This window comes from Cyprinodon tularosa, unplaced genomic scaffold (assembly GCF_016077235.1).
Source record: "Cyprinodon tularosa strain WSP-4 unplaced genomic scaffold, ASM1607723v1 ctg164, whole genome shotgun sequence".
Taxonomy (NCBI): domain Eukaryota; kingdom Metazoa; phylum Chordata; class Actinopteri; order Cyprinodontiformes; family Cyprinodontidae; genus Cyprinodon; species Cyprinodon tularosa.
The window spans coordinates 876581-899366 of NW_024038475.1; the positions used below are offsets into that span (position 1 = coordinate 876581).

Genomic DNA, 22786 nt, shown 5'->3' on the forward strand with positions numbered 1-22786 from the left:
TCATAAAAATCTACTTGAGTACAGTAACGAAGTATTTGTACTTCGTTACTTCCCATCTCTGTAAAGGAGTGTATGAGATATATAGATTTATTTTACTCTCATTAAATAAAATACATATTTACACCAAAGGGAAACAGAACAATCCCAGAAACTGTAAGTCAAGTAAAAAAAGATATATGTATAATAAATTGGATTTTTAACAGTAAAACTGATGGTTCTGTAAGACAAACACATTTAAATCAGATAATAACACAGTTAATGACCAATTGTACTTGTACTAGTTGGAAAAAAACCTTCACATTCATTTAACATTTTAAAAGACATATTTAAAAGCAATAGCAATAATCAAAGCTGCATCTGATGTGTAGAAATACAGCTGTACTCTGCTAGTACATTTTAAGGCCTCCTAAAGAAGCTTTTATCCTCCAAAGTTACCTTTTTTTTAGTCACATGAAGATGTCAAAAGGAAAATATGCAATCATAAGACCACTCATAGAGCCCTGTTGGTTAAAGGCCTCTTAAGTTGCTCATTCATACTCTAGACATTAAATCACAAAAAAAGCTAATTGAAGTACCACACATTTAATTTAGAAAGGGTTACTCATGTATCTCAAATATTGTTGAAGAATGATAATTTTCAGCTTAAAGCTATATCTGCCTGTTGGAGTGGGACAACCTCTGGCGTCCCATGGCCCATTAATCTAATTGGCATCTTTTTGTTCAGAGATTATCTTAAAACATCCTGTTTGCTCTCCTTAGTGGATCCGCTGCAGTCTAAACGGCACCAACCGTCCCAACAAACAGATGGGCTGCATCCAGACCTGACCTCTTCTCTCACATTAACCTGCAACTTGTTCAGCTATTTTAAGTGCTATAGCATGTTTTACAGCTGACCGACACTCACTTCTTCGCTCTCCATCCAGCTACATCGATACTCTGTAGCATCGCTGCATTTATCTAGGAGCACGGTTGAGTGCTGAGGTCATGGCACGCCATCCACCCCCAAGACAGCTGTGGTATGAAATGTGATGCATGCCGAGTTCCTGAAAGCACATCATATTAGATAGCTTGCCCTTGAAAGCTAGCTCTATGATAAGGGAGGTATGCAGAGCAGGAGACTTTGGCTTAGTTTATTGAAGAAAACATTTGATTGGCTTATTAAAGCAAATAAAAAGAAAGGGAGGAAATTAAACTTCTGTTAAATATTTTCTTTGGTTAAAAATCAGTTTAACTGCACTATTTCCAGTATGTAGCTCAATTCAACATTATTCACACACCTTGACATTTCTTCATTTTTCATGGTACAATCACAAAAAATGCAAATCTAATGTATTGTCTAAATAGAAGAAAAGTTATTTTTTGTTATTTTAAGGACATCAGGGTGAAGCATGCAAGCCACGCTTATTATTTTTAAATAAATAAGTAAAAAAAATCCTTAACTTTGTGCTACATTTGATTGTATAAAAAAGTCAATATAAAAAAAACCCCAGCCAAGATAAAATAAACAAAAAAACAATCCAGGTGATTAGTTATTTTTGAACAGCAATTTAAGTATGCAGCCCTAATAAGTACTGGTGTCAGGTTCCCTTTACTCACAGAGAAAACGAATACAATCAGAGAACGAACAAGTTCTACATCTTAACTTAACATTAAATACCTATATATATATTTTTTAATCCGTTGTAATCAAAATATTTCAAATGCATGGAAAGCAGTGCGGCCTTACATAATGGAAGTTCATATCTTATATCATTCTTAACTCAAACCACATATAATTTACACCAGAAAATCTAAATAACTGATAAAAATGAACTCCCATCCGCATCATAAAATAGGAACGTTGGGACTGAGGACGGCTGTGTTCGGCGGCGCAGCTTCCTTCGCCTTTGAATGCCGGCAGCACCTTTTGTCTGAAAGCTCTGTAATGTTTGCAGCGATGAGCAGATAAGTACTCTTTCTATTTATACATCGAGATTTGGTTCTGGCCCAGAAAAAAAAAAAGATCCGAGTTGATTAGCGAAGCAATGAAAGGCTTTGTGGCACATTAAAAAGGAGGGCCTTCATCTCAAAACAGTATTCATATACACTGCATGCAGACATCACAAAAAATTCCTCATTCATCCCATTTAAGGACAAAGAACGCATCACCCTTGTTTGATTGAAAGAAAAGAAAGAAACATTAGGAAACGCATTTATTTGAAAGCTCAGTTTTCCCAGATGAGAAAAATACTTAGAATAATTTATCTTCTCCCTCCTTTTAAAAAGAGCAGTGAGTTACTGAACAGTCTAAACATTGGGAGGGACAGTCAGAGCTTTCTGCCTTTCAGTCTTATTGCATTTAACACACACATACCCACACCCACCCACCCACTCAGATCACCCATTAGCTCATATTACAGTTTGCAAGAAAAGTATGATTGAGCAGCAGAAGTGTTTCTGGCTAATGGACAGACCAGCAAAGTTCACATCTTGTTATGTTTGGCAAATATACACAAATATGTACCTAAATATACATCTGGCATACGAGGTATTTCCTTTCAGCGATTGAAGTCTTAGCGTTTCCATCTGATGCTTATTCTCTCATTTTTCGCCTTGATGAGCATCCAGGCCACCTTATCCTTCGGTCGACGTAAGTTAATCTGACGAGTTCACTGTGTGTGTGTCTGTGAGCTTCTCCAGGAGCTCCAGTTAGTTTTATGGGCCAGGCAGGGCGCGGCTGGATCAATTTCCTCTCGTCTGCAGGAGAGACACAGCCTGTCGAGACTCCGGGGCCAGCAGCCTCCCTGCTGGCCCCAGTCAATTCCTCTCTTCTCTTTAAGCCCTCTTCATCCTTGCGGGCCTCTCAGCTAAAGAAGTAAGTGGACTCTTTCACCCGTTGGAGATCAAAATCACCTGGAGAGACAGAAGGCAAGGATGTCAGGGCGGGTTAGAGTCAGCGGGCAGAGGTTACACAGAATAACTGCACTACGTTCCATCTGCTAATCATTGCTAAGGTTACAGCTAGAAAATAGGCTGCAATGGGTTGGGTGAATTTTGTGCTGTAGGATAAAAACATTTCAAACACTCTATAGGAAAAGGAAATACTTAAAGAAAGAATAAACTCAATATCTGTAACTTCAATGTGGAAAAAATACACAATCAACAAAGACTTTGGTTCTAAAGTTTATATAACATTAGTTCTGCCAGTCATTGTACATTAATAACATTGTAATTTTTTGTTTAAAATCATTTAATTAATGTAAATTACATTTTCCTCTAAATAAAAATATTGAATTGGATAGTGTGTGCACAGAGATAAAGCCCAGAGTGATGGAAGGAGGCTTTCCAAGCTCAAAAACTCATCACCACACAGGAAATGTTAAATCACTAATGGAGAGACACAAAAAGGTGCTCAGCAACTATAAGATGGGATTGATCATGATAATTCTCATAAAGTATATTTATTACTGAAGGGTTTACCTATTTTCAAAATGCCAAATATTTTCTTTGTTTTTACAAAATGAGGAAAAAAAGCCTCAAACAGTCTGTTTTTCAAACTGAACATTAACCTCTGTTTTATCAATTTGACAAAAACTGGAACACGACAAAATTATAGTTTAGTTCTTGTAAGAAGAGATGACCAAAGAGCAGTAGCTGTAGTCCTGGCCTGTAGTTGATCACCTCAAGAATGAATCTGCATCATGGATCTGATCTCTACAGTCATTTTCTTATATTATAAACATTAAAAATTGAAACATTATTAAGTCATGTACTAAAGATCACATTCATATTTTGAGGATATTCTTTGGGACAGGCAGCACCTCTTTGATCATCCATTTTACCCATTCATTTAAAGCACACTCTGCACCAATAAGCTGCCAGGGTCAAGCATCAGGATTAGATTGAAAGTTGGTGCCATTTGAGTTTACAAGCCTCTCAGAATCCTCAAAAGATCATGACTGGTTTAAATTAATTTGCTAAGTAATATGGTGGCGTATCACATTTCAAAAACATGATGGACAATGTTAAATACCAAGAAGACGATAATATTGTCCTAATGTTTTATTTTTTCATCATGTGTTCTCACGGCTCTCAGAGAGCTTTAACATCTCAGCCAGTATGTATAATCACAAACGTACTTGGAACCTCATTTGTTGCAGAAGACAATAGGTTTTTGTATTTGGCTCCATCCATCTTCCCATCAACTTTGACTATCTTTCCTGTCTCTACTGAAGAGAAGTAATCTGACCCTCTCAGTTTTTCCAGGTCAGTTAGGCTTCAGACTCTCTAGTCTAAAACAGAGCTACCCAATCACAGCTCGGAAGGCGGGCTCAAAATGCTACATTGCTTCTCCATAACCATAACAGAAAAAAATGCAGGAGCAATGGAGCTTTGTTTTATGGATGCACTTTTATCACGTCCCAAAAAAAAGCTGTTAACATTTCTATACTAGACTAATAGACCAGACTAATGTACTGTGTATACGGTGTAAATTAGTTTGGCTGGCCAGGCTACAAGAGAAGGACCCTGACAGCATGATACTGCCAACACCATATCTGACAGTGGAGATGGTGTGTTCAGAGTGTTAGACCTTGTCTGACCAAAGCACCTTCTTCTACATGCTTGCTGTATCCTCAACATTGTTTCTAGCGAAGTGCAAATTGAACTTCTTATGGTTTTCTTTCAATAATGGTTTTCTTCTTGACACTCTTCCCTAAAGACCGCATTTGTGCAATGCATGAGAACTAGTTATCCTATGGACAGACTCCCTACCTAAGATGTGGATCTCTGCAGTTCATGCAGAATCACTGTCCTGGCTGTTAAAAGTGCTCTCCTTGTAAGTTTAGATGAACGGCCTTGTACTGGTAGGTCTATAGTTCTGCCGAGCTCTTTCCATTTCCGGGTTATGGATTGAACAGTTCTTCGTGATGAGTTCTAAACTTGGGAAATCTTTTTACAGCCTAAGCCTGCTTTAAACCGCACCACAACTTGGTCCCTGAACTGTGTGGTGTGTTCCTTTGACCTCATGATGCTGTTTGGTCCACAACATAGTCTCAACTTCTGAGGCCATCAGAGAACAGCTGTATTAGTACTGAGATTAGATTTCAGCTGGACTCTATTTAGTCAGTAGCAATTAGTAGGCGACTTCTGAAGGCTACTGGTTGCACTTAAAGGAAGCTGCATATTTTTGCACACTATACCTTTTACTTTTGTGTTTTTGTAGAACATGTTTGTAGAACTTTTCTTCTACTTTCAATTTTATTTTAGTTTGTGTTGTTCTTTCACATAAAATACCAATAAAATAAAGTTATATTCATGGTTGACAGTTTGTCCAAATGAGGAAAGCTTGAAGGGGGTATGATTAGTTATGCAAGCAGTATCGGGTGCAGAAATCGAAGGTGAAGAGAGTATTTTTAACTGGGAAAAAAGATTTCTCATCAGGCAAGTTTGAGATTAAAAATAAAAAAAAATGTATTTATAGAATCCTTTAATACAACCACAGCTGTCAAAGTGCTGTATATAGCAAGGAGATAAAAGGCTATAAAATCGACATAACAGTTTAAAAGAATAAATCAAGTAAAATTAATTTATAAAATTTAATTAAAACAACTCAACTGAAACAGAAAGACTATCATACTGTATTGGAAGCCAAAGCAAAACAATAGGTTTTATGAAGAGTTTTAAAAATGGACAGTGAGGAGGATATTGCCTTCAAGCAGTTATTTGTAATTATGCAATATTATTTTATCCTCCAGCCTTGACTGTCTATACATGAAATAACTCCAACCATTACTATTTATCTATCATAGAACATGCCACACAGTGATTGGAGAAACACTTTCTCTCTGTCGAAATACAGTTTTATTTTAAGTAAAACATTTCCAGTAGGAGATAAAATAAAAGCTTCAGGGTCTTATTGGGCAGCTGAACATTTCCTCTGAACTCTGGTAAAGCATCCAAATGCTAATTTTAGCTCAGCGTGAGCTGCTGTCCTGCTCTGTGTGCTTTGCTCTCTGGCAGCTGTGTTCACCACTGGCATCTACAGCGTAAATTATTGAGGAACGGACATTAAATAATGAAGAGTGAAAGAAAAGCAAAACTGTGACATTGGTGCTTTAAAGAATAAACTAACTTATGACCTGTTTGTTGTTGCATCAAGGTACATATTGATATTCTATAAACTGCTACTGTTTAATAGCATGATGGTGCATCATTTACCTTCCAAACCATCTACTGCACAAAGTGTTTTTGTAATTGCATTCGATCTACATGTTGGGTTGCTGTAATGTATTAGCTGGTACTTATATTAAAAAAAACAGGGCTGTGTTCATATTTATACAATAATGTTTAAAAAGCTGCATTCAGCTAATTTTGGAAAATATGTTAGATCAGCCTTCTCCTGAAAAAATACCTTTACATTAAAAATATTGAGTGGCTTGCTAGATAATTCCCATATTTAGATTCTGATGCGTTTCCATAACTAATTTCAAAGTATTGTTTTTAAAATCGGAGATATAGCAATAAAAATGCTTTAGAGGCAACATACTCTTTTTTTTCTACATTTTCTAATCTCCACTGGAGTCTCATTTGATATCAGTTTAAATACAGCTGGCCTTCGGCTGAGAGGCAACAACAAAGTCATATTTACGGTTTGCAGCAAGCTATGCTTGGACTAACATATTGGGCCACTTGCAAAAAGCTACAGTATGTGCTGTATATTCCTTGAAAAATGGTGGGGTCAAGATAACGCTACGGGACTACAATTTTCAGCAAAGGGAGGGAAGCCAGTTGATTGGAAGATGGAGTAAAATAATGGCTGATTCAGGAAAAAAAAAATGTTAAGCTTAAATACGAAGGCAGCAGATATTCACTTACCAACAGGACAATAACCTTAAACTTAAAGATAGAGCTTTGATGGGTTTTCATCAACAGTAGGTGTCCAAAGTGCAGCACAATTGTACTGTGTGCACCACCAATCAGGGGGAAAAATGTGTTTAACAGTCCAAGTATTGATGTACAGACACATTTTTGTGGCATTTTCACCTCATTTATAAAACATTGCATAGGATTCATACGACAGTGTACATATGCAAAAAAATGTGTACACCCAAAATAATCTCAGATTCATAAATTTGTGGGCGCGATCACCCATTATTTCTTTAGAAATCAAAGCTGTACCTCAACATGTGAGAACCAGATTTCCTTTTTGCTCCATCCTCTACACGGCCACATTTAACAATAAACGGTCAATACAAATACACTTATTAATATTAATGTGTATTTGAATGAGCCACTTAAACAGTTATCCCATGGTAAACAATGACTACAATAGAGAAGAGAGTAATTTTATTTTATTTTTTTTCATTATTTTAACTGGGGGCCGAAATGGATGTGTTGGTAAATGAGGTGGAGAATCAAAGAAATATTTTTTAGCAACAGAATTGGTAACAAATTTCTAACAAGTTATTAATCTGATATATGCACTCGTTATATTATCAATAAGGCTGAAACAAAAAATCAAACTAGTCGGGAATTATCGATTATTGAAATAATCGTCAACTAATATAGTAACTGATTAATCGTTAAATGGATTTAAGGGACTCTTAAACATGCCTTTAGCTGACAGAGCAAACCACCTGCAGCAGTGATTATATCAAAATATGACAAAGAATATCTAAAGATTTTGCATTTAAGATCATTTTTTTTTGTCTGTCCATATGCTCTATCCAGAACTCAAGTGGAAACATTTCAGTTTCACCTGATTTAATTTTGCAAAAAAACTTCTGTTGTGGCCCAGCTTTGATGACACAAAAAAGTGGAAATCCACAGAGGCCACAGATGCACCATGGACTTATTTTACGCAGGAAAAAGAATAAATGTTCCAGGTAAACTCCTTTAGTTTTCTCAGTTTATTTTTTCCTCAGGCAAGCAAACAAAAAAGACAAACATTTCCACCATGTTTTTCTTGCGCTGGTAAAAAACCATACGCCCACCCAGATGCATGCTGGTCCTACCATTGACTGCCTATGTATAAAAAAATAATTCACCTAAATTAATCATAACTAACCAAAAACAAAGGAACATGACTAAATAACCAGAAAACATAATCTCAAAACAGATATCAAATAATAAAGTAAACAAAAATTTTTTTAATTATTAAAAAAAATAATTGGCTCCTACAAATTCTTTATGGAACATTTGGCTATACGATTATTAATCGATTTGCAAAATAATCTTTAATTGCAGCTATAATTATCAGTGCTGTTTAATATGTACTATGCTTGGCACTTTCTGTGAAATCTGAGCTTTATTGATAATTTAACTGAATTATTTTGTGTAATGAAACATGGCTTCAGAAGAAGTTCATTCATTGTTGATTATTTCACCACCTGTGGGAGAATTTGCTCTGGTAAAGCATGTTGCATACTCGTAAGGCTGGTTAACGAACTGAGAAATGTGTTCTTATTCACAAGGTTGCAATAAGAGAAAGTTTGTTTTGCTGCAGGTTATGCAACATCTGCATAAGAAAACACAACAGCAACATAAAGGCAGATGAGTTTTTTAAAGATGGACAAGGGGAAGGGGAAAGCAAAATGCTTTATACTACTCAGAAGACGTATCTTAAAATTTTTTATATGTTCTCACTACCTCTGCCGGCTGATCCTCAAACTTTCTACACATTTCTCCTCCTCAAATCATGTCCAAATTCCCACCAGTAAACAAAAGTGGAAAATCATCTTTGCTTTTCAAATCTTGACTAATCGCTCATCTGTTGTATCGAACCCACCGCGAGAAAAAAAGCTCTGCCCAGGGTTTGCGTTGAGAACAAGCAGCGGGAACCCCAAAGTAAACTTTAGCATTAAGAGTGAGAAAACAACCTCTGGCTTCTTGTAGAGTATGGATCAAGCTTAAGAGCCGATTGCCAGGAACCCCAGAGTCATTGATAGCTGTAATTTTAAATAAAAAATAACATTCGCAAAAAAGCAAAAAATCTGTGTCAGCAGAAGTCTGTGGGATTTGTCAGATTTAATTTGGGGAAACAGTGATATATTAAATTTTTTCCCCAATCTCTCTCCAGAAATGTGGATTATCTTTGATCTGTATTTATTGGACTAAGAATATATCTTTAACGCATCACTTATTTGTCTATGTTACATAAGTAATTTATACATACCTATAATTGATCAATATTTATTAGAGATTCATCAAAAATTAATTTAAGAGTTTTTCTTTAATAGCCCGTCTTAAAGATAAAATACATTCTGGTTCATTATCAAAAGCAACATAATTTTCCTGACAAAAAAATAATAATTTCAGTTGTAAGTAAATCAAACGGAGCCATTGCTGAAACATTGACAGACATTTGATAATCAGCTGAAGAATGACTGAGATCATGTGTCACCTCTCCAAACATTTAAATACATTTTAGTCTGAATTCATTCATCTGTTGTTTGAACAAATGGAAAGGAGACACGCACACATTGAGGTGCACACCTGACTGGTCTCAGCCACATAAGCTGATTATGCAAGAGAGGGACACAATTAACTCTAATCAATTTATACAACCCAGCTGTCAGTGCCAAGCAAAGAGTGAAGGTACAGATGGAGGCAGAGAGACGGGGTTGCATAACAGGAAAGCCTGAATCCACCTCAATGACAGAAGGAGGTTGTCCCGGACAAAACCCCAATGGCATCAAAGGAAAAATGGGAACCTGGATCAAATCAATGTTGACTGTTTGATCCAGAAAGATCAGGGGTAAGTTTCAAGAAGCAGGTTTAATAAACTCAGATTCAAATCTGCAACTCTAAATTGATCTAGCCTAAAGTGGAGAATTTGAGTTTTTGGTTTCACAATGGTTGTTGATTGATAATTAGTTCAATCAACTCCAAGTAGAACCACTCAGAGTTGAGCGGTGCGTAACAAGTATGAAAAGCCATTATCAGAGGAGCCCCAATACGACGAGTCACTATGACAACAGTCGAATGAGCTGTAGAATCGTCTCACAATATATATTCAATTCTCTGTGAAAAAATGCTGCTCATTCTTTAAAAAGATCCTTATCAAATGAACATTTAATGTTTTGGATAAGGCCTAATCTGTCTAACAGACCAAGTGAATGATTTTTAAAAATATTTTTTTCCAAATCAAATAAGGAAATAAAACAGCGGGATTTCCTGTAAGGAGAGCGGAGACGGAGGAGACTCAGTTTACTGAAGTAAACCTGCTACCGACCAGGTTAGCTCTGGGGAAAATGTTACTATAGTGACTAAAACAGAGGTCAAGGAACATCTCTTTGTGAAACTGAAAACACAGTTTCTCTGTTTTCAGGTTTAGAAAACTTAGAGTTTTCAGTAAACCTGCTTCATGAAACGGACCCCTGGTCTATAAAAAAATAAAATAAACTAGTGAAAGGAAAATAATTCCTCAGTCACAACTGAAATCTAACTCATGCTGTAAATATTTCACAGTCAGCTGACCTTTTTAAGTAATAAGTAAATGAATGAAAGGTAGTATAATATTTAAAAAGATGGAGAGCTGTCTATCCCTGATGCACCTTAAAGATAACCTGATCCTCGGAACATTCAGGTGTTGTACTGACCTGTCTGGGGCACTTTGGCCAGAAGCAACATCAGCCTCCTGTATTCCTGGTACTTCTTCTTCTTAGCTTCTGTCCTGTGATTAAAAAGATAAATAAAAATAAAGATACGAGAAAGAAGAGACAAACATGTGACCAGCACTTGTTTTGATGATTGAGGCCCATTTTGTGTTATCAGTACTTTTGTTTGATAGCGAAACATTTTACAGCTTCCTCCAAACCTTATGGTATGAATGACCTGTCTAAGACGACCAAAACAGTTTTATTTCTAAAGATGAGCTGTTTAAGACCCAAATAGTTAGACTTTAACGTGACCAGCAAAGACAGACCAGCAATGCTTAAAAATATTTTTTCTTAGCTCTGTGTTTCAATCATCAGATGAGAAATATTGTTAACATAACAAACATATCAGCTCTGATTATTGAGCTGAAATAAAAACAATAAAAAGATTTGAGAAATAAATAAAGGCTCAGAGCTTTACTGAACAGGTGACCCTGCATGCCATACAGCTGGTGCTGCAAGAATGCCGTTTTCTGTTTTAAACAAAATTATAAGTAAACATGCATTCATATAGTTTCGAAAGCATCTCTTTTTGTGCAGCTCTATGAGACTCTGATGACTTTCAGACTGTCTGTGGAGTTCAGTAAAAGTGATACTAAGAGTTTAAAAGAAGGTTAGGCTTGTAGTGAAGTAAGGGCTCTGGAGAGGGGCCCAATTATCCAAAAAAGAGGAAAAAAAAAAAAAAAGAGACAGTCGATGATTATAATCCAGCCTGAGGCCAGTCAGGCTGGCACAAATGGTGAAAAGTTTTGGATCCACAGTCACAGGCGACTGGAGAAAAAACACGCTCCCATAAGCTCACATGCTCTGTTTTGTCTGTGTATGTTTGCAGTTGGTAACAGCTTTTCATAAAAGAATAAAGACATTAATGCCATTGATGATATGCTGTGAGGAAACAAGCAAAACAGAGAAAAAACCTATAAATACAAAACCCTACTTTCTCACCCACCCTATATATATGTTCCTACTGAATGCTATTTCTCTGTGCTTGTGCCTGAACACATTGATGCTCACATCTCTTAAGCTTACAAATCAAATGTGCTTCTAAATGGAGGTGTGTAAACCTACTGGATTGTGGAGCAGTATTTGTGCAGCAGAAAGTCGGACAGCTCTTGGAGAATCGGCTGGCTGTGGAGGGCAACGAACTGCTCCCGGCAGATCTGACAGGAGGGAGACGAGGTGAGGAAACGTTAGTCTCATCTGAGCACTTCATCAGAAGGAAGCGTAAACCAGCTGAGCAGATAGCAGGTGGACAGAGGTGAGACCGGGTAGAGTGAAAATGACAACAAGTAAAGTACAGCTATGTCAACAAAAATAATAGATGTTAAACAGCTCTATGCTGCCGTAACTGTCTTTTTCCTTTTCAGTTTTTATTGCCTAAACTCGGAAGATCCAAAATAAGTGTTGCTAAACTGCACATGCAATTTATTTTAGTGTGTGTAAAAAGTGGCGAATTGGGGGTGATCTACAAAGAGGGCTGCGCAGATGTTAAGCTGTGCAAACAGTACATTTTGCTCATTAAGGTGAGCAGATTGCATATTCTACTGGTAGTTTGAGAGAGGCCCTAAAGGACGGATGAGGTTTAAAGCTATAAAGACGCAGGGAATGACAAGAATTTAAAGAAAAAAAAAAAAAAAAAGAAACTGTAAATCAATTTACATCAGTTAATCTGGTGGAGAAGTGCGAGAGCTCGTTTTCAGAGTTGAGCGCACGGCAGACATGTTTTTGAGTAAGGGTGTGCGAGTTTAAATGATGTACATTGTTCTTACTGCACACTCAGGCCGGTGGCACCAAAATCATGCCATAGATGTTGAGCAAAAGAATACGAAATGCAAAGTTTGTCTGTAAACTGTCCCCTACCACCTACAGTTAGTTCTGCCTGTTGTGAAAATAATCAAGCTGCTACTGCTGCTGTCATTGGCTAAAAAACTCTACATGGGAAGCAGGTAGCCAATCAGCTCGAAGAATTGGACTGAATGCCCCTCCCTTTTGCAAATAGTTTCTACAGGAGTCTTCCCAGATCGATTTGTCTATTTTTATTCTAATTCCACACGGCCCTTTTTCACGCATTCACCATGATGCCAACTTTAGAATCTGTTATATATGTTATAATCTGCAGAGCTGAGCATCACAGATAAAACTCTGAAATATTCAGTGCTATAAAACATGTCTAAAGTAACACTTGGAGGAGAAAGCAGGATGGGAAGACAAGAATAAGAGCTTCATGACGGTGGATGTTTATACTACAGTCCTACCCTAGCCCACAGAATGGGAAGAGAGATTCCCGACCTTTCAATTTAAACCCTAACCTCCCCCCAAAAAAACAACACAAACAACAAAAAAACAAAAAAAACTGAATGCACCTGAATAAGTCTTGAGTCAAATCTCTGCAGCAAGGTTAGATTAATAAGCAAACAGCAATATGAGGGCTAGAAAAACATTTTTGCATCATTCCTCAGAGAATAAAAACCCAGTGTGAGCTGTCTCCCAACCATGCAAAGCCGCCCGCCACCCAATTAAAATCCACAGCTGTGCCCACATCTTCAGAGCCGTAAGGAAGCTTTCAAGGAAAAAAAAAAATATTCTATGCATTACTTGCATGATTTATGCAGCAAATGTCAATTTCCTCATAAATACTGAATTATTCTGATTGGTCAATCTATCATGCAGTAAATCCTGTTCTTGATTACCTCCTGGGCAGGCTGCCACAGTAGAAATTGGGAAGGAAAGGATGGAGAACAGACTGCTTATCATTTAAACAATTGCTTAGATGACTAATATATCTGGTGCCCGTCTGCTCTTCTGCTGTTTTCAATTACCTGTGTAACGAGAAAGGCGTACGCCCCTCCAATCAAAAGACAGAGAATAAATGCAGTGAGAGGAAACCGCTTCATTGCTTCTAACTCCTCTGAGATCGGGCAAAGGCACAAAACGGAAACCGGGCTCTGACAGCGTCTCTACAGAAAATTGGGGTTTAGTGATAATTTGATCCGTTTTATTCTGCACCGTCTCTCCGTCTGGATCTCCCTTCGACATGCAGAGAGAGGCCGGTATTTATTCAGCTTGACAGGCTCAGTTTGCTCCCTGCATCCTGACAATGTATCAGCCAGAGACAGTTGGAAGTTTGTATCAGTGGCGTCACTTAGACGAAGTGCAAGTCATTGATACAGCACAGATTGATTTGATCTCCTGCATCCTAAATGTCTTGGTTGCTTAAAAAAAAGCCATACTCTTTCCTCCGACAGCATCAAAGTGAGACAAAGATGGGAGTATTGAATCACATATGCCATCCTTACCTTCACTGAATCTTAAAAAACACTGATGAATCATGGTCGGGCAGGAGGGGAACAGCTGTGAACGGACGATAAGGATGGGAAGAGATGGACGAGAAGAAGGGATTGTAATGCAATACCTTGTTCATGGTGTCCACAGTGAGGGCGTGGGTCCAGAAACAGTCGTGAACTGAGACGAATGTCAGGCCGGCACTGAGAGAGGACAAGAGAGGAGGCAGTAAAGCGTTATAAAAGATCCAAACAGCCAAGCTTTGAAGGGAAGGCTGTAAACGTCAGAACAAAGCAAACACTTGTTTTATAGCATGTAACTTGAAAGACCCGATCCATCGCAAATCTCTAAAAATAACGAGATCTGTTTTATATGCAGTGACTGCTTTGACGTTATGTCCACTTAGGCCCTCAAAATAAACTACTGATGTAAAATAATAAAAAAAAAGACTTCAAAGTAATGTCAGGACTAGATGTGATACTTTTTAAACAGTTATACCTGTAGCAGTAGAGTGAAGTCAGCATCATATGTGTGGAGTCCAGGGAGTGGATGAAGTTAGGAGGGAATGCATTCTTCTGTTTAACTGTGTCAGGTCTCCTGAAACAGCACAGGCAAAGAAAATATATTAAAGAAAAAACTTCAGTTGGGCCTAGTGGGCCACAGCCTCCTGTCCAACCCTTATATACATACATAAACACAGATATACTTACACACATACAACTGTTGTTCTGATTCAGAGCTGTGGTAAAGGCTTTTTTACTTAAAACCTGGGCTAGATGATTAAAGGTTGCGATCAGTGAAACCTCTATTACTCTAAATTCCCCCAAAATTGAAATTTTGATGCTTTGTTGCCCTCTATATCAAACAAAATTCAAAGCAATGCTAAACCAACTCTAAAACTAAAGTAGAATGATACACCACAGTAAAAAGGCCTGCTTTTAAATTTGAATATCGGTATTCATTATTTAGTAAAAAGCAAAAATTTTGTTTCAACAATCTGTCTAATCCAAAAATATTATTAAGTTGGATACAAGTTCAACTTCATTGAAGAAAACAATTGAAAAATTTTACAAATTTAGACTTATCTATGAATCAACACAAAGTAAAGTCTGGAAAACAGTTTTTCAGTCCAGGTGTATTTAGACATGGAAAATAAATCAAATTCCATATTTATCAAGTTTGCATAGGAGCCCTGTACAGTATGGGACATAAGCTGCACCCCATTAAGTCAACAGCTAGACAGAAATTCCTCAACCCCAATTTTAAATAGAGCTCCAGATATCATGCTACCTGGATAGAATAAAATAAAACCAACCAAAACAGTGATATTATACCTTCTTTAAATTTTTTAATCTCCGACCAAAGAGAGCCACGTGTCAAGTTTGGCCTAGACTGTGCTGCATTTACTGAAGCAGGATCGTCAGTTTTAAATTAAATGGCAGAACTCCCTCCTACTTTTAGCTCTTGGTTCCCTTCACCCCGATGCTCTTCCTGTACTCTGGCTGCTGTTTCATATTCACACGGCAGAATCTGCAGTGTGGTGGATGTCAGACTAAAGAGGACAGCTGTCAGTCTTTCCATCCATGTCTCCAGTGCTCTGCTCCGGCCATTACTTCACTTTCCATTCCTGTCTCTCAGTCTGTCACTCTTTGTTCAGTCTTGTTCCTCTAGACTCTTCAAACTCCACCTTGTCACAAACTTTCCCCTCAACACTGAAGATATTTAATGCGCATTAGAGGAAAATGATTTTTTAAATCAATTTATTTGTATCAGCAGGGTTTAACTTAATTGTTTTAATAACCTTAAAGTGGTCATCATTTGGAAATAAGATGGGGTTTTTTATGTTTAAACATGTAAAACATGATCTACAATTAAAACCTGCTGGGAAATCTGGAATGTTAGTGCTTGTTTTTTTTTTGTTGTTTTTTTTAGCTCTTTGTGAAAACCAAAACAGTTTTACACTCAAGGCTATTTTGGCACTAAATCCTCCGACCATCAGTAGGCAACACGGCTGAAGTGTCTTGCCCAAGGAAAAACAACTCTGGGTCTCTAATCAAAACCCTTGACCCAAAATTGCTCCCAAGGCGCCGCACAGTGGCAGCCCACTGCTCCCCAAAAGGGAATGGGTTAAATGCAGAGAGTTCATTTCTCCATCATAAGAAACACATTTCAATTTCTTAAAAACACCATCATTACCTCTAACTACATGGCTTAGAGCCTCATCAATATATAACAGCCACTTTCAACTGCCTGTAGAAAGTGATATGCTCATTTTAAAGGGTGTTTTGCATTTCTTAATATTTGCGCAGCAATCTTTGTAGAATTTTAGCAACAAGCTGTCTTATTGCATATACTGAAAAACTGCATGAGTAATTTGGAGCCCTGAGTGAATGTTTGAAGATAAGGCATTGAGAGTATAGGGTAGTTTTCACAGGCAAGGTTGCCAGGACTACGGTTTAACCTGCTGTTACTTTTTTCTAGAAAGACTTAAGACAGATTTATTTTGTCATTTTGCATACACAAATTTCGTTAAGAACAGAAGAGCTCTTTAGACAATTTCTTTTTTTTTTTTTTTTTTTTGAAGTGCAGCCCTGAAAACAGTAAAGAAAAAAAAATACATACAAACAGTAATATAAACATATGACTGTATAGTTACAGTTCTAACATTTCAGTTTTTTTTTTAAATAATAGAATATAATAAATATAACAAAATACAATAAAATAACCAATTTTACATAACAATAACCCATTTTACATAACAACGCTTGAACAGTTTCTCCCGTGAAATCTCTATTTGGTAACAATTTATCTTTGTCTAAAAATTGTGTTTGCTGATTTGAAACATTACAGGTTGCCAAAAGAGCAAAGTGGATGTAATCTGTGAGTTCAGCATTTTGTTTTTCAATGGGAGTCGATCTGAAGTGTTTTCTTTAAAGCTTTAAAGCTTATTTAAACTGCATTTTGAAAATAATTAGACAACAAGCACAGTATAATAGGAGAAAACAGTGCAGTAAACACTCTGCTCTGTTTTCAGGTAACTACTATCAAACCTACTGGTGATATTTAAGTGAAAAGTGTCAGTGAGGGCTATGAGAGAAGAATGTTATATCACTGCAGGTGCTGGGTCAGTTTTTGTGACAGATAAAAAACTGGGTGTAAGATATATAAAAGATATCAACAGGAGGACTTACTCTTTGGCATCATGGCTGATTTGGAGGTTTATGTGTTGCATTGTACTCTTCAGCTAGAAAACAAAAACAACAGAATTAATCCTTTAGAACAGTTGGTTAACTTATCAAAATAAATAGGTAGAAAAAGAATTGTTTATTAAGGACACAACATTTTAAAATTCTAAATCTAAAAATCAATGTCAGATGCCCATAGCATACATTAAACATATATATGTGTGTGTCTGTGTGTATCCCGTTTAAACATTTTAAAAAAGACCCAACAGAACATAAAACGATGGGCTTTGGTTTCTAAATTAAAGGCAACGAGCCCCAGCGTTGTTAATGTGAACATCAAGAGGATTACTTATCCCCATAATTGTTTCAAAAATGCAATCATAGTGATTTAAAATAGGGTCTTCTGACAGAATCCATCCAATGGGCTTCTATTGATTAAGTTACTGGAGGGAAGACTAGTTGCTGTTTGGGATCAGCCAATGGGAATGCAGGTCCAGGCCAGTGATGCTGATTGGCCAACAGAGTCATTAAATTGGACAGAAGGGAGACATCATTATGAAATTAAACCTCACTTTTTAATAGTTATGTTGTAGCTTTTACAAAACTGCAGGAATTAAATAAAAATGCCTGAAAAAAAAAAAATTTATTTGGATAAACTTTCAAATTCAATCATTCTTTTCATTATCTTAAATAAATTTCATATCAATAAGCTTAGCATTGCATTATTAGGAAATATATTTCATATCAATAAATAAGAGTTTTACTTGCATGCAGTTATTTACCATTTTATTGTATTGTAAGTATTATTTATTCAAGTAGATACTTATTTCACAATTCTGAGTACCTTGACATTCCTTGCTTGGAAACTATATGTCGTTTATAGATAGCAGGCTCTGTGAGGAACTTTTCTTTTTGGGCTTATGACAGAACTGTTTAGTGGTTCGCTTTATTCCATGTTGAGGTACAACATCTAGTTTCACACACATTAGGGAATTATTTATGCACTAAATTAATAAAACTATTTCTCCCTGGTCTTCCGTTTTTTTTATTTTTTATTATTGTTAAAGATTTTTAGTGTTTAACAAAATCTAATAACTGCAATCAAATAGCTGCAATTCTGAAATAAAAAAAGTGATGAATATTGTCCGTCTATTTTACAATAACAATAACCATAATTTTATTCATGAAACAGCTGGTGCCGACTTCGATGGACTTTCTTAAGATATTTTGCAGAATGTTTTTCGATAGAACAATGGTTTAACAATATTCATGCAAATAAAACTCGGAAATGTTACATTTAGGGCTATCTAGGGCTAATTATTATTTATGGAGCTCAGGAAGTGTCAAAAAGAAAACAGAGCTGGTGGAAATAAGTAAATCGTACTCTTGCAGACAAACACTTATTCAAACAGAACTACTGTAAATCCAGATGCATCTTGACAGAACAATGCATTTAAATGATATCAGCAGATTAATGGAGAGAGTGAGAGGCAGACTGAACCACAAAAGAGGAAAAGCTAATAAAAAAAAAAAAGTCATCCAAGGTTTAAATTCTGAATGTTGCTCAATTTACTTTCCAGCTTGGATTTACAATGAAATGTTAATATTTGTGATTTGGCACCAAACACAGTAAATATAACCTGCAGAAACTCTATTCTGAGTGACAAACAATATATGTTGTTGTTCACAGTAAATGTCTGTAAACAACAACGAAGTGACAAAATGCTGCTTTGTCTTCTAAAATCCCTTAAAGATGGAAACTATTGGACCATTCATACCTGCACTCTGATCAGACACATAAACTAATCACAACCCCAAAACTGCTTTCTTTGTATTTCAAAATAATCATTAAAGACCATTTAAAAAGTTCCTCTAAGAAAAAAAAAGAGCAGGAATAAGAAGAAAGTTGAAAGATATTTGTCCGTTAAATGCATTTAAATATTCTATGGAGTACTGTAACAGTGCAGCAAGTTTAATGACAGTCCAGTGACTTGTTATGGAGTCTCTAAAGGCGTTAGGGGAGGTGTTGCATCAAGCTATTCAAATCAGCAGCTTCTGATACTATCCAGGTGACTTCCAGCTAGAATGAAAGATTTTGAAGTCTCATAGCTTCTTCAAACCTTTTTTGATTTCCAAACATCTGACATCATTGGAAAGCTTAGATCCCACGTTTTCGGTATATATATATATACATCTTGGGTAATCCTGTTTGTGGTTTTTAGCACATTTATTGAATTTTCAGTTTCATACTAATGCAGCACTCCTGAGAGAAAGAAAGCGCCATTAACCACTAGAACCCTGTAACAGACAGGGTTCTAGTGAGAGAAAGAGAAAGGAAAGCTGAAAAAAAGAACAGGCAATTTGCTGGTACATGCTCAAAGAGTCTGCCTCAGCAATTTGAGCACTATTGCTAATCTACAAGACAGTTTAAAAAACAATATACAGCTATTCCTTTCTCAATTTTAAACTACAAATGTCCCTTGACAAAGCTGAAGCTGAAGAGCATTGTTTTGCCTAAACCAGCAACATCACAGGAGTGATGATAAGAGCCTCTTGAAGCAGAGATAAGACTGGCAACAGATAGCATACCTCCTGTCAATATAAGCTTGCACCATTATAATGTTTACCCGGCACCGAGCTAACAGTAATGGATCCCAGTTTTTTCTGTCTCTATTACCCCGCCTGAACACATTTTAGAGATTTCACTGATGGAATGGAGCTTCAGCACTGAAAGGTCCAATTAAATTGTGTTCGGCGTGCTGCAAAGAGTTATCTGTACTGTAAATAATCAAAGTGCTTTTAGACATCCTTAGCAGGCATCAGAACTAAATTACCTGTAGTAAATTGAATGAACAGAAAATGTGTTTGTTTGTTTGTCTGTTCTCAGTGATTAATGAGGACTAATTTGCATTCATTTCCTTGATTTTCGGGTCGAGTGCGAGAAGCTGCATCACAGACAGTGAAATGATCATAATTAATCCATATTAAGCAGCATGATAGATCCACAGTAAGTCACTCAGTGTCGGGTTCCTCGATGTGTATAGCTGAGGGGAAATGAACTCATTAACTCAAGTTATTTACTTTGTAGCTGCAAATCTGGATATTTTTTTTTTTTTTGCATAAGAGCTTTTTAAATGTTCAATATAGCTCCTTCTGAATTTAGAATCCTAATGAAAACATAACTACTGTAATAAACTGTCTAGAAGTCAAAACTTAAAATTCTGTCAGAATAATTAACTTATTTTTGATCCAGATTTTTCCTTTGTTGAAAACAATGATTCTTTCAATGATTACATTCATTTTGGGTCTGTCAAAACGTTCTAATAAGACAGAAACGCAAAAACCACGTAGTAGCCTCTCCCTGCTATAAGGCTTTTTAACACACAGAGTTGTGGAGCCACTTAAGGGGAAATTATAGGAGAAAATACACCATTTGTCTGTCGTACTTCGCTGATTCTACATATTAATGTTAGCAAAGTTAGCAAAAAACAAAAACAACTAACAAACAAAGAAATATCTTGTATAATAAAGTACAAAAAACTGTTATTTTTTATCAGGATCAGTCAATTAAATCCGATATCAAAGAGGTTTCTAGAATTTCCTTCTTTCATCTGCGGAATATTGCAAAAATGAGAAATATCGTATCAGGGGTGATGCTGAGAAACTAATTTATGCATTTGTTACTTCAAGGTTGGACTTTAGTAATTCTTTACTATGAGGAAGTCCATAAACTGTAGTCCAAAGCATTCAGCTGATCCAAAATAATACAGCCAGCCTTCTACTATCTTAGCTTTTTTCATTGGCTTCGTGTTAAATCTAGAATAACATTTAAAATCCTCCCTCTCACATATAAAGCCTTAAATGGCCAAGCTCCACCTTAAATCAGAAATATGATTGTTTCTTATGTTCCTACCAGAGCTCTCAATTTGAAGGATTACTAGTGGTTCCTATAATTTCTAAAAGTAGAATGGGATCTTCTGGTAATCGGGCTCCTCTCCTGTGGAACCGACTACAAGTTTTAGTCCGTGAGGCAGACGCCCTGTCTACTTATAAGACTTAAAATGTTCCTTTTTGATAAAGCTTATAGTGGCTCAGGTTATCCTGAGTTATCTCTATAGTTATGCTGCGACAGGCTTAAAATGCTAGAGAACATAGGGACCTCTTCTCATCATTCTGCTTCATTACATCTCTATTCTTTCATTCTGCAGTATTTGTTAGTTCAATCTCTAACGTTATGCTCTCTTTGCATATCAGCTGTGCTGTTGCCATCAACACCTCTGTTTATAGATGTTGGAACATGGCTGTTTTTCAGTGTAGTCCTGTTTCTCTGACTGTAACTGTATGTGCTCTCTTTCATCCTCTGACATAGGAGCTGGCTTGGAGCTTGTCTGCCTGGCTGTGTGTTTCCTGGATGCGGCTGCCTGTGAAGATGGTTGACAGTTGCGTTTTATATCTCTGCTTGTTTCTGCATGTCTGCTTCTGTTGAACCCCAGTCGGCGTCGGCAGATGGCCTCACACACTTGTTCTGCTGGAGGATTCTTCCTTTTAAAAGGGAGTTTTTCCTCTCCACTGTTGCTACAAGCATGCTTGGTGTGTGGGATTGTCTTCAACGATGGAATCAGCTGGTTTTCGATCTGACTCTATGATCGGGTTGAATTGTCTCTGTAAAGTGCCCTGAGATGAAATGTTGTGAATTGGCACTGCATAAATGAACTGAATTGAATCAATAGTTCAATCTTTATTCTTACTGTTTTTGGACTCATCAGATCACAGTTTTCTCTTACAATTTTGGGCAAACATATAACACACATTTTCTAAACAGGAATAAAAAATAAAATAAAACAAAAACCTTCTTGGTAATATAATCCATATTTTCTAAAGTCTATCCTATAGATGTTTACAGTAGTTGTTTTATGTTATTTCATGTTCATTTAGCTCTTATGGAGGCATCAAATATACCTTTATAACTTAAATGATTTGATTGTATTTTAAGGTAAACTACGAACAGAAAGCATTGCATAATTAGACTTGAAGTAAAATCGTTTCCACATTTCTAACAGACACCAACCTGACTTTGATCCAGTCATACACTTGCAGTCAACATTCCTGATATCAGGCACTTGCAAGGATCTTGGGATTTTATCTAAACTAGATTTTCCCATCTACAGATTCATATTTATGCACATGCTCCTTTGCAAACTGGTCCAACTTGGACTGAATGTAGGGAGCCTGTAAGCAGTTTTTAAAGTCTTGTCACAGATTCCTAGCCTCGTGAGACCATCCTGATCTCGCGAGCTTTCAAGGTTTCACTCGCAAATCAGTCTGGAGACTCTCCGTTAAAGAAAATTTGGAGCCGTTCACCAAACGAACGTCCAATCAGCGTTGGCTTTGAGGCGGGTTGAGGTGTGACGCAACGAGAAGCGCGACCGTTCAGTCTAAAGAACATTGCGGCTTCAGCCGATGAAACTAGCGTTAGCGTGGCTATCGAGCAAGTTTTATCGGAATTACAGAGTATTTCTTCACTAAAAGAAGAGCAAAACACTGCTCTGGAGGCTTTTCTCAGAGGAAAAGATGTTTTTGCTCTTCTCCCGACTGGTTTCGGCTAGAGTAGCCTGGCTTGTGTTTGAGTTTTCATCGTCGCTCTGTTAGTACGTCATATGCTTTGTTGATCTGATTGGTTTA

General features: G+C 36.8%; 1 protein-coding gene across 2 annotated transcripts in view; it reads right to left on the minus strand.

Moving 5' to 3' along the window:
- Positions 1-1543: 1543 nt before the first annotated feature.
- polrmt (polymerase (RNA) mitochondrial (DNA directed)) overlaps positions 1544-22786 on the minus strand; it is a 78934-nt gene continuing 57691 nt past the window's right edge. Inside the window, exons 16-21 of one of the 2 annotated variants that reach the window (XM_038280778.1) lie at positions 17111-17163; positions 14418-14516; positions 14050-14122; positions 11706-11797; positions 10581-10654; positions 1544-2892 (exon numbers count right to left, since the gene is read on the minus strand). In XM_038280778.1, coding sequence (XP_038136706.1) covers positions 2843-2892; positions 10581-10654; positions 11706-11797; positions 14050-14122; positions 14418-14516; positions 17111-17163 — 441 coding nt within the window. In that variant the 3' untranslated portion in view covers positions 1544-2842. The remainder of the gene's footprint in view (positions 2893-10580; positions 10655-11705; positions 11798-14049; positions 14123-14417; positions 14517-17110; positions 17164-22786) is intronic. The other variant, XM_038280780.1, reaches the window with a different exon arrangement.